Source organism: Mercenaria mercenaria, chromosome 7 (genome assembly GCF_021730395.1).
Source record: "Mercenaria mercenaria strain notata chromosome 7, MADL_Memer_1, whole genome shotgun sequence".
In the NCBI taxonomy this organism is placed as follows: domain Eukaryota; kingdom Metazoa; phylum Mollusca; class Bivalvia; order Venerida; family Veneridae; genus Mercenaria; species Mercenaria mercenaria.
The window spans coordinates 71,196,297-71,209,374 of NC_069367.1; the positions used below are offsets into that span (position 1 = coordinate 71,196,297).

Genomic DNA, 13,078 nt, shown 5'->3' on the forward strand with positions numbered 1-13,078 from the left:
CTTTATTGTAATGCCCGTGTTCAAGCAAGTTCCGGCCTTAGATTTCAAAGTTCATGACCTGTAACGCATAAGTCAGGTGAAATAGAATGAAATTACTATTAACGTAAATTTCCAACGCCATGTTCAAGTTTGACTTATATTAACAGAAAACAAAACGCATTTTTAAGTCTGAGATAATAAAGATATAAAGGAAATTAACATGTAGATTCTCTACAGTAGTCGGCAATATTAGGTAAGTAGGCTGCCCTCACGAAATGGTCAAAAAGCTGTATCGTGCCTCAAACATACTGCGAACATGTCACGAACATTCCCAAAGACGTAGGAAGCATTCATGTGATGCTTTGCGGCTAGATGCGAACTTGCTGCGATAGATTTTATATAAAACTTCACGGGGTATTTGCAGTAAGTTCAATGACCGCGGTTAATGTGCTAGAATATTGTTCTTTGGTTACCTTGTTCACAGCATAGTGGTTGAATTGTTCCCAACAAATGTAAATGTTGAAAATAATTAAGAGCACTCGAACTTAAGACAGAGGTTTACAATTTTGCAACTGTACCAGAACATCGAAATCAAAATATAAAAAGTGCACGCTTAGCTACATAAAATTAATAACTAGCTTGATACTTTGGCAATTTCAATCGATTACTGTTAAGAGCTTGAGTTTTTTTAACAAATCTATGTTCATAGTTCTTATCGATACAAGCTAGCTTATGGGTAATTTCTTGCAGAGTTTTGCTAGGTAACCATTGCATGTTCGCACCACCCAGTTGGCGGGAAGTTGACAACAGCTTGTTCGCGGCAACTTGTTCGCGGGATGGGAAGTTCGCAGCAACTTAAATGCGGGAAGTTCACAGCAACTTGTTCGTGGAATATTCTCAGCAACTTCTTATCTCCTTATTATTGTCTACTGACTTTTTTCTTTGATAATACATATTTTGGGGCAAAAAGTGTGTGTCTGTGTTTGGAGAAACTTATCATCTCGTTTCCTAAACTTATCATGTAAAAAATGATGACAGACTTACTGCTTTACTACTGCATCACGATAAGTCCAACTATTTCTTGCTTTTGTCATCGTACTTTCAACTTTTCACCATCGTACATTTGACAGTTCAGCGTCGTAGTTTCGATTTTTCCACATCGTATTATCGCCTTCATGTCGCCCATGCGCAAAGGTCTATTTACAATTACAAGAGGTATAATATAAAAAAAACACTAATTAACATTTGGCTAGTGCAATGATATAGAGACAAGCAACATCATATTAAGCAACGTGTAAAGTATCTCCTAATGTATTCGTCCATTAGTTTGAATCCTTTGCTCATGTGTAACAGGAACGTGATACTTCTATGGTAAAACGTCGAAAGTAAGATGGTGAAAAGTCGGAACTGCGATGATGAAAAGTCGAAACAACAAAAACCACGATGGTGAAAAGTCCAAAATAAGGTGATGAAATTGCAGGATAATTTCGATTTTTCACCATCGTAGTTTCGTTGTTTCGACTTTTCAACACATAGTTTTATATTTCCATCATCGTGGTTTCAGCTTTTCGCCATCGTAACATCGTCATTTTCACTTTTTAACATCTTAGTAGCATTCTTTTGCTGTTTCGAACACACAGCATCGTTCTTTCGCTGTTTCGAACGCACAATATTCGGCGACGGCCCTAACGGGACACCGTACTTAATTCTGCAAAATGATTCTACAACTGTAAAACAGATTTACTGGTAAGTTGAACTATAAACGAAATTGTTCTCTTGTAGACTCGATAAGTCCAACAGGGACCTTCTCTGATGATTATTCAACTTACTTCAGCGGGGATTATAGCGGTGATTATAGCGGTGATTTCAGCGGTAATGGAACTGACTACAGCGGTGATTTCAGTGGAAATGGAACTGACTTCAGCGGTGATTACAGCGGTAATGGAACTGACTTCAGTGGTGATTTCAGCGGTAATGGAACTGACTTCAGTGGTGATTTCAGCGGTAATGGAACTGACTTCAGCGGTGATTTCAGCGGCAATGGAACTGATTATAGCGGTGATTTTAGTGGTAATGGAACTGACTTCAGCGGTGATTTCAGTGGTAATGGGACTGACTTCAGCGGTGATTTTAGCGGAAATGGAACTGACTACAGCGGTGATTTCAGTGGAAATGGAACTGACTTTAGCGGTGATTACAGCGGTAATGGAACTGACTACAGCGGTGATTTCAGTGGAAATGGAACTGACTTCAGCGGTGATTTCAGCGGTAATGGAACTGACTTCAGCGGTGATTTCAGCGGTAATGGAACTGACTTCAGCGGTGATTTCAGCGGTAATGGGACTGACTACAGCGGTGATTTCAGCGGTAATGGAACTGACTTCAGCGGAGATTACAGCGGTAATGGAACTGACTACAGCGGTGATTTCAGCGGTAATGGAACTGACTTCAGCGGTGATTACAGCGGTAATGGAACTGACTACAGCGGTGATTTCAGCGGAAATGGAACTGACTTCAGCGGTGATTACAGCGGTAGTGGAACTGACTTCAGCGGTGATTACAGCGGCAATGGAACTGATTACAGCGGTGATTTCAGTGGTAATGGAACTGACTTCAGCGGTGATTTCAGCGGTAATGGAACTGACTTCAGCGGTGATTTCAGCGGTAATGGAACTGACTACAGCGGTGATTTCAGTGGAAATGGAACTGACTTCAGCGGTGATTACAGTGGTAATGGAACTGACTTTAGTGGCGATTACAGCGGTAATGGAACTGACTTCAGCGGTAATGGAACTGACTTCAGCGGTGATTTCAGCGGTAATGGAACTGACTTCAGTGGTGATTACAGCGGTAATGGGACTGACTACAGCGGCGATTTCAGCGGTAATGGAACTGATTTCAGCGGTGATTCAAGCGGTAATGGAACTGAATACAGCGGTGATTCAAGCGGTAATGGAACTGACTTCAGCGGTGATTCAAGCGGTAATGGAACTGACTTCAGCGGTGATTCCAGTGGTAATGGAACTGACTTCAGCGGTGATTTCAGTGGTAATGGAACTGACTTCAGCGGTGATTACAGCGGTAATGGGACTGACTACAGCGGCGATGGAACTGATTATAGCGGTGACGATCATGGTATGCTAAGTTTTACTTCTGTTAACGCTGCCTCTAAAAATCAAATACCTTGTTCAAACTTTACTGCTTTCAAAATATTGACGGTTTCGAACAAATAAATATCAGTCTTTCAAACAGTATTGTTTGGCAATCAAACATCTTGCATATTCAGGGGAAATGTTGATAATCTTTTTGAATGAAAGATTTCTTTCTCGATCCAAGTCTTTTAAGATTTCGAATTTCTATAATGATTATATATTGTTACGCTGTAGAATATAATTCAAAACGTTTCTGTTACAAAAAATTGGTCAGGAGCCCTGAATGTGACAGTGACAACTGGTGTGGAGGAAGTTGGGAATGCTCCTAGACTTGCGTTAAGATGCGGATTTCAGTCTCAGTCAGATTACGAGTACGAGGTTAAGTGGTATGTATAGATAATCATGAAATACATGACCTCTATCTGTAAGCTAACACTTAGCGGTATCTAGCAAACACGAGGAAAAAGCCATTGGCACTTGGTGCACCCGAAGTATAAATTTAAAAGACTTTTTATTTTAATAACTACATGTATCTGCATTACTTCTCGCCTGAAATAATGTAATGAATTGTTAAGCTCGAACGCACCATGTTATTGAAAGTGGGGTTCAAAACAACGGTCGTATTGGCACAGCCATATAGGTCCCAAACTCCATTTCTGTACTGTATTTAGTATGGCGATCGCCAACTTGACTGATATTTAAATGCCGAATGGTTTCATGTGGATACTCAAGACGCTTACAAAATTTTCAAATAACATGCACAGACATCCACCAAAACAAGACAGCATTTCTCGGGAAGGATTAATACCCATGGATTAAAGATCAGGACCAGGCTTAGAGGTTAAGGACTTTACCTCACCTTTCTTGCCAATTCTATTACTTATTTATACCTTGATGGATATTAAGATAGCTTATTATAACCATTCACTGAAACAAGCGCCATATTCCCTATTAGCGTAAATATCAAGGTTGCACTTAAAGAGTTCGTTTATTTGATCTAAACCTTCTTTTATCTTTGATATATGACTGTTAAATTGAATTGGCAAAACATTTGCCATAACAAGGTTATAAACAGTGATTACCTATTACAAACTTCGTAAAGATTCATGACTTTTCATAATTGTTTAAAGACAGTTGTACTCATTTTAGTTTCATTTCGCTTTTAGTCAGCCAAGGTTATGGAAACATTTATTGATTAATTTCAAATTATTCTAATTCTAGGCTAGTGGACAATGCATCGATTTGTAACGGCTAAATGCTATGAATATATTTATTATGACTTTAGGCAAACAATATTTATACGAGCTGGAAGGAAATAAAGGAAATAAATATAAGTATTACTAAATCGTTCTGATATTAGGCAAGTAGACTACGATCTGGATTGGAGACTGGAGATTGGAGATTATTTCTGATTATTTTGTACCTTTGTAAGATGACAATGATATGAATATATTGAAGTATTTTTGTAATTATTCTGAAAATAGGCTAGCAGATGGCGAACCGATTTATACGAGCCAGCGTCTTTCACAGGAAGAAGCCGATTCCCACTTTGTAACCAATGATGATTTAACATATTCTGGTTATGCTTTGGAGAAAGTGGTACGTGAGGGTTTTTTTTAGTAATTTTGATATGCTAATTCTTAACTTACATTTTTTCTTCCATGAAGAGTTTTGAGCGGAAATGCACATTGTGAAGCAAATCAGCGAATGATAAATTTCTTGAAAATTAAAAGATGAAAATATTAAGAAACGTTTCTTTTATTTTAAATATGGACTGTTGGTTATGGGGTCGGCCGCTCAAACCGGAGGTCATAGATTCGAACTCTGATAAACACGCACCTGTTTACTTGACATCAGTACTACAAAGTGTTGAACTGGTAAACGCCGTTTTACGGTAAAGACATTTAGCCCTTACCATGCTGGACACGATTGATTCTGTCTTTGCGACCAGTGTAGATCATGATCAGCCTGCACATCCGTGAAGTCTGATAATGATCTGCACTGTTCGCTATTCAGCCAGTATCTTTTTGGTAAGCACCCCTTTTAGCAGTTAATGGTACTATCCAAATTGGAAAATGGACAAGTTCATTATGGTAAGGGTTAGTAGGCGCAATAGTAAGCTTTGGTATCAGGTTTCCAGGAGGCGTACACGAGCGTTATTCAAATAGGCTACAGTCTTGATGTAGATGTGCAAGTTAGATAAACGAAATGCATGGCGACACAAATATTTATATGATAATAAATTGTACAAAATAGTAGTTGGTCAAGGAAAATGATATATATGACATTGATTGTTTCATTAAAATGAATAAATTACAAAAGTACTGCTAGTATATAGTATAACAAATATGTATATAGATATTTCATTTCGGCTGGTCTTGCATTTTCGTGAAATATTTGGGTTATGTTGTTTTCCATACACATACAAAGTATTGAGGTACATATAATTCCAAACATGTTTGGTTACCATAGCAACAGACGGATTGTTATTTCTTAGCTAAAGGAAACCAGGGGAGGACTCCCGATTAATTTGTTGCCACTTCTGGCCTATTTGCGTGTTTCAGACAGAATTTGTGAACTCATTTGTGATCTACTTCAATTGTAAATGTTTCCAACAGCATATGTCGCATATCATATCATGTACGCGTGCTGTTTGTATATGGATAAACCGCTTTGGTATAAATACAATATTTGCTTGTAAAACGTTGAAAGCTTATAACGTAAAAAATGGAGAAAAACAATGTTTTAAATCTTTATGAATTTTACAATAAAAAAAATACTTTTTGGCCATAAAATTGAAAATAAAGAAACAATAATCTTTCAAATTCAAGGATTGTCTGCTGCACCCCGGAAAATTATGTATGACTTATAGTAGTTCTTGGAAAATATAGCTCTAATACAGGAAAGGCCTGTTACTGATTTGGAAAATAAAACTGTTATTTAAAATGTTTAAATCCTCAAACAAATACTATGCATGTCGAAGATATACAACTTTACACATACCCAACAAAGTAATACAAACCCAAAGGGCAAAAGAATTACGTTAATTTTTCTGTATAATTGAACCGAAGTGATCAGAAAATCTGTTTGGCAATTTCAGTACCGGTGTGTTGTGAGGGCTTTCCAAATTGGCGCTGCAAACAGCATAATGACAGGCACATCCGATGACAAATATGCTGTTGAGGTAATCTATTGACATTTGTTTGTCGTAAATTCTTATTCTATATCTCTGACTTTGTATATTTGTATCCGAGAATTTCTGTAATCATTTATTTCAAATATATATTTTAATTTGCAAAAAAAATGATGACAAAGACTTATGTAGCACATAACTCGCACTAAACGGCCAGGTATATTTGCACGACTATACGTATACTGGCATCACTATAACAACAATAACTCGCACTAAACGGCCAGGTATATTTCCACGTCTATACGTATACTGGCATCACTATAACAACAATAACACGCTCCAAACGGCCAGGTATATTTGCACGACTATACGTATACTGGCATCACTATAACAACAATAACTCGCACTAAACGGCCAGGTATATTTCCACGACTATACGTATACTGGTATCACTATAACAACACTAACTCGCACTAAACGGCCAGGTATATTTCCACGTCTATACGTATACTGGCATCACTATAACAACAATAACTCGCACTAAACGGCCAGGTATATTTGCACGACTATACGTATACTGGTATCACTATAACAACACTAACTCGCACTAAACGGCCAGGTATATTTGCACGTCTATACGTATACTGGCATCACTATAACAACAATAACTCGCACTAAACGGCCAGGTATATTTGCACGACTATACGTATACTGGTATCACTATTACAATAATAACTCGCACTAAACGGCCAGGTATATTTGCACGACTATACGTATACTGGCATCACTATAACAACACTAACTCGCACTAACTCGCACTAAACGGCCGGGTATATTTGCACGACCATACGTATACTGGCATCACTATAACAACACTAACTCGCACTAAACGGCCAGGTATATTTGCACGACCATACGTATACTGGCATCACTATAACAACACTAACTCGCACTAAACGGCCAGGTATATTTCCACGTCTATACGTATACTGGCATCACTATAACAACACTAACTCGCACTAAACGGCCAGGTATATTTGCACGACCATACGTATACTGGCATCACTATAACAACACTAACTCGCACTAAACGGCCAGGTATATTTGCACGACCATACGTATTCTGGCATCACTATAACAACAATAACTCGCACTAAACGGCCAGGTATATTTGCACGACCATACGTATACTGGCATCACTATAACAACACTAACTCGCACTAAACGGCGAGGTATATTTCCACGACCATACGTATACTGGTATCACTATAACAACAATAACACGCACTAAACGGCCAGGTATATTTGCACGACTATACGTACTAATAAGCTTTGATAATGTGGCAGTCGAGTCCAATAAGTCCAGGGGTGTTCAATGATAATCCATCATAGATCCATTGTAAAGCAAATATTGGATCTACCTGTATTGGAAAATAAACAGTGTCGATTGTATGTAGGTCAACTGCCACATTATCAAAGTTTATTAGTATACAGGTATCACTATAACAACAATTACTTTTATTTGCAATCAGGTTACATAATTGTAACAACATGGATATATAAATATATACGTTAAGGAGTGACGGCCCATGTCAGTTTAATGACTTGATTGTTGTTATGATATACAGCAATGCATAATCATGTTATATATCGTTCTGGTCTAATACTTTCATATACGCTATAGCTAGGAACAAAAGAGAGTTAGAATAAGAATACAAAATATCGTCTTATTCTTATAATTTCATACAGACGAAGTACAAAAGAGTTAGCAAGCTTGAATATTATGTTTCTCTTTGTTCTACGTTCAGTCAAGTCAGTCAGAAGGGAGAGTTAGAATATACTCTATCACTTTGTTTTAATTTCATTGGATAGAGTGCTGCGTTAACTTATTGCTATATCACTGTAGTATTTCGAAATAATCTTCATAGAGAGATAAAAGTGAAAATGAATTATATCTATATAAGTAAAACAATGAAAAGGTATTTTTCGTTTTCTCACTAGGATATAACGAAACCTGAGTATGGCATTTTAGGCTTGTCAAAATGAAAGTTTTCAATTAATTGAAATAAAAAATGAATATTCAGATTTACGCCCTTGATGGGATAAACCATTTTATTCTTACTAAAATTACTTCACAGAGACAGTCGTAACCATTTCAAATTTTAGGACGTCCAAACATCTGAAAATGTGAAACTGTCCGAGCATTTTGCTAAAAACACATATCAATAAATTATGTGGAGTTTAGAGCTTATTAGCTTATGTAGTTGACCATATGTCCTTGAGTATACGTGCAAATATATATGTTTATATTGTGTTCTGTTATCAATACTGTTACGGCTTCTGTTAGGGTTCCAACAGTTGCTTTACTTATTACAGGAATATACATTAACATTTTTTTAGAAAATATGAGCCGCGCCATGTGAAAACCAACATAGTGCATTTGCGAGCAGCATGGATCCAGACCAGCCTGCGCATCCGCGCAGTCTGGTCAGGATCCATGCTGTTCGCTAACGGTTTCTCTAATTGCAGTAGGGTTTGAAAGCGAACATTATGGATCCTGACCAGACAGCGCGGATGCGCAGACTGGTCTGGATCCATGCTGCTCGCAAATGCACTATGTTGGTTTTCTCATGGTGCGGCTCAATTTTATTCAAGATTCAAGATTCTTTATTAAGTAACGTAAACATATAAACGTATCTTATTTCATGATACAATGATTTGCTACACGTATCATACAAACATGACAAATATGTACAAGGACATGGAAAGCTACATACAACAACATCTATATTGGTTTACATAAACATGCACATGAGGATGGACTGAATACATCACATATATAATCATATGAAAAGGAACAAGTTGTCAACAGTACAACATAATCCTAAGGTTACATGCTATTATGGCTTGTAACCATAACAGTAGAGGGTACAACGAATGCAATATAAGACATTTGAGTATATTAATAACGACCGTAGGTAATATGGTTTAAGCCGCTATTTTTGCGATTTTCAGTAGAAATATGTTTCTCCTACATTTGTTCAAAATATTTAATGCATAATCATGCCCGCCAGATTTGCCTGTATTCAAGTTTGTATACATGCTATATTTATTTCTGTTTGGGTAAATTGTATGTTAAGTTCATATATATCTACACTAATTCAAACTTACACATCACTGAAATTTCAGATAAAGGTAGTTGCATTGTGACAGCTACGATTCTTGTGTGATTTTTTACAATACAGTCGAATATCCTAAGCCTTTTCATAGTTTGCTTACTCTGAAATACATATTTTGTAATAATATATTGACAACTTGGTTCATCGTACGAAGAATGTAAGTAGAGAATTTGTTTTATCTAAGGTAATCAAAACCAAACATTTTTGTAAGCTTCATATCAAAATTCAGTTTGATACTACTTAAAGAGATGATAAACATCTTACTGTAGAAATAGTCCATTTTTGGTATGAAAACAAGCTAACGTAGCTGTACGCTGATTTATAAAAGTAAGTTAGGAATTAATGAGTTACAACATACCCTATCACTTTGTTTTATTTTCATACAAATCCGTTAGAAATAAAAGAGTTATGATAAAATCTATTATTTGGTTTTAGTTTCATGCGAACCATGTAGAAATTAACAGAGGCCAAGAAGCAAGCTTCACCATGTCTATCAACATTCCGCTACCAAGTTTAGATGGAGAAAACAGTTACATTATTATTAAAGTTTATGACCCGTATGAAAGCCACAGCTGCGGGGACTCCACACTTGCAATAAAGAACACTGACACGTGCGGTCTCAGAATCTATGGAACATCAAACTATAGCGCCGGGAACGTGGGAGACAAAACCATCAGGCTAACTACAAAAAATAACAACAATTGGGACTTAAAAGACACTTTCTGGGTTAAGGTGAAGATTGAAGGCGTAGGAGTTGAAAATTTCTGGAGTGGAACGTTTACACAAGAATTTGAGGTAATGCATTGCCTTAGTATTTATATAAATAAAGATGTCGTCTGAAACATTTGGAACATCATCAGGTCGTAAACGCTTTTTAATGTAAAAAATTGTCATGCTTTTCAATCTTCTTCTGTTAAGCAAACCGCCAAATGGTAGTTTTTGGCGAAAAACATGTATATATGTTTATGCCAATAAATATTTTGACTTGACTTGAAAAATGAAATGTGCCATTAAAAGAAATTAGTGCTATCATACAAGATTTTTTTTCACCAGTAATAGACGCGGATTTGAATATCTAGTTGTCGGGTGACCGTTTTGGTTGTAACTCGGCAGAGCCTCGTTATCACTAAACAGTTACCCTCCACCTACAACCAGTGAAAGATTTTATGAACTAAAATAGTTCGCTTATATCTTCTATCACAAAGGATAAATAGACTTCGTGAAGAAGGCCAATGCACATAAAATATTTATTCTTATATACACCAGAATATAACACAAATTAGTAAACCGTTCATGCATTTCATGCTCTCAAGTTTATATAGAATTATAGGTACTAGTATTGAAAATTCATTTTTCTAAGCTTTTACATATACAGTAAGTTGTAAAGACCATCAATTACACCTTTTCCCTACGATAACATAATTTTCAACATTCAAATATAACGTGTTTTAATGGTCCATAATGCTTAAAAATTATTTTAAAACCAGATGAAACAGCTTTCCAAATACATGTTATGCGTACTTATATGGTTAGAAAAGCATTACTGCATATGAGCCGCAACATGAGAAAACCAACATAGTGGCTTTCAAAGCCTATTGGAATTAGAGGAACAGCATGGATCCTGACCAGACTGTGCGGATGCGCAGGCTAGTCTGGATCCATGCTGGTCGCAAAGCCACTATGTTGGTTTTCTCATGGCACGGCTCATATGAACTGTTACAGTTAGAACCATTAAGGGAGGTAATAAGAACAATAGTTTCAATTATATATTTTGGATGATGTCTTTTAATTTTCTGATGAATAAGGGATAAATATTGACTTCTATGATGGTGATATTCTATAAAATCTTTATTTTGTCTGTTGAATAAGTAACAAATCTTGACTTTATAACGACGGTATTCTTTGTATTTTTTATCTATTAAATGAAAGACAATATGACTTTAGTTAAGAGGTCGTTCTTTATATATGTATACATATACTAATCAAAATTTCTTACGACCCATTGATATATATATATATATATATATATATATATATATATTATTCTTTTTGCAATTTCATACTATGTGAAAAACATGTGTGCAATTTCTCATTCCTTTAAAAAAACATACTAGTATAACTAACCTTCTTACATTTTTGTTTTTACTATAGCTCCCATATTACATTCGAAACTTAAATACGTAGAACAATATATTATGAATAACGTTATTTTTAGATTTCGTCAAAATTAAAAAAAAACGTTATCATATCTTTGATTGACCCAACTTTGAAAAATCACAAAAAATGTCAATAATAAACAAACGAACCAATTTCGCTTAAATGCAGGAAAAACACGACAAAAGCAACATGACTTCTTTATCTAGTCATATCTTAGGCAGAAAGTAATTGTGGTTTGATATTTGATCATATATTAGAAAACAATTCAATATATATCACTAATGACGTTTATTTTTATTAGATAAATGATGAATGTTTACTTTTATGATGATGATAATGTTTATGACTTTTTCTATTAAAGCAAAAACAAAAATGTAAGAAGGTTAGTTATACTAGTATGTATTTTTATTAGATAAGTGATGAATGTTTACTTTTATGATGATGATAACGTTTATGACTTTTTCTATTAAATAAGTGATTAAGTATTGACTTTATTGATAATAATATTTTTTCATACATTTCATTTATTTTATCTATTCTGTTGTATAAGTGTATGAAAATGAATATTTATTAGGTTACTGTGAATGACGATAATTACCATTGGTATGGAACTTACTGTTACGCAGTGAATGACCCACGGTTTAAGACATTCGATTGGCTGTACGTATGTTGCGCGTTTTGCTGTTTCAATTGTTTTAACAGTAAAATGATCAGCAATTTTGCCATGAATAAATTTGCATAAATAAATACTAATGTATACACTCAAGGCAGGTAGTTTAAAGATATTTTTTGCCAGGACCCTCTTTATTGTAATTACTCGTTTGTTGAGACCTGACGGGCTTTCTGGGTAATGAAACATGTGTAAAGCTGCATTGGAAGAAATAATTCAATATTAACGATTGTCATAAATGAGTGCATTTCTTAGTTTCGTGTATTGTCTTAGAGCATATATTATACACATTTGATACATACAATAACATTTGTTTCTCTTTTCAGTTTCTATAGTATCAATTCCTTTGCTGGCATCTTAGTAATGTACAAACACGAAACGTACCCAGCTGAGGTAATAAAACATTTTTATTTTGCACTCAAATTAATACTAACTTTTATTATCAATATATGGTATAAATGAATCCCTAAAGCATTCAAGTACATGGAAACTATTTACAAAGTTTTCGACAGAATATGTTCAAACAATGTGAGTAGTTTGAATATAAACATTTTAATGGTAACATTAAATCAATAAAATATGTGAAAAGATCCAACAGAAACATAGAATGCAACCAAGCAACATAATGGCAGACTCTGTTTGATTGAGTCTGTACATGAGAGGTAATGAAATGAGCAACACCCCTCACGTACCATAGCACCGGCTGAAGCGGAATTTCATTATTGTAAAAAGGAATGTACTCCATGCTCCCAAATGACCAGAAAATATAACAGCAGAGTCCAAGTACGGGGAGACTTTTTACAGCTTC

General features: G+C 35.5%; 1 protein-coding gene across 2 annotated transcripts in view; it reads left to right on the top strand.

Annotated features, from left to right (window-relative positions):
- LOC123553955 (uncharacterized) overlaps positions 1 to 13,078 on the top strand; it is a 115,055-nt gene that overhangs the window by 63,440 nt on the left and 38,537 nt on the right. For both annotated transcript variants that reach the window (XM_053548642.1, XM_053548643.1), the window contains 7 exons: positions 1,762 to 3,114; positions 3,406 to 3,517; positions 4,616 to 4,730; positions 6,232 to 6,315; positions 9,879 to 10,238; positions 12,175 to 12,260; positions 12,597 to 12,663. In XM_053548642.1, coding sequence (XP_053404617.1) covers positions 1,762 to 3,114; positions 3,406 to 3,517; positions 4,616 to 4,730; positions 6,232 to 6,315; positions 9,879 to 10,238; positions 12,175 to 12,260; positions 12,597 to 12,663 — 2,177 coding nt within the window. The remainder of the gene's footprint in view (positions 1 to 1,761; positions 3,115 to 3,405; positions 3,518 to 4,615; positions 4,731 to 6,231; positions 6,316 to 9,878; positions 10,239 to 12,174; positions 12,261 to 12,596; positions 12,664 to 13,078) is intronic.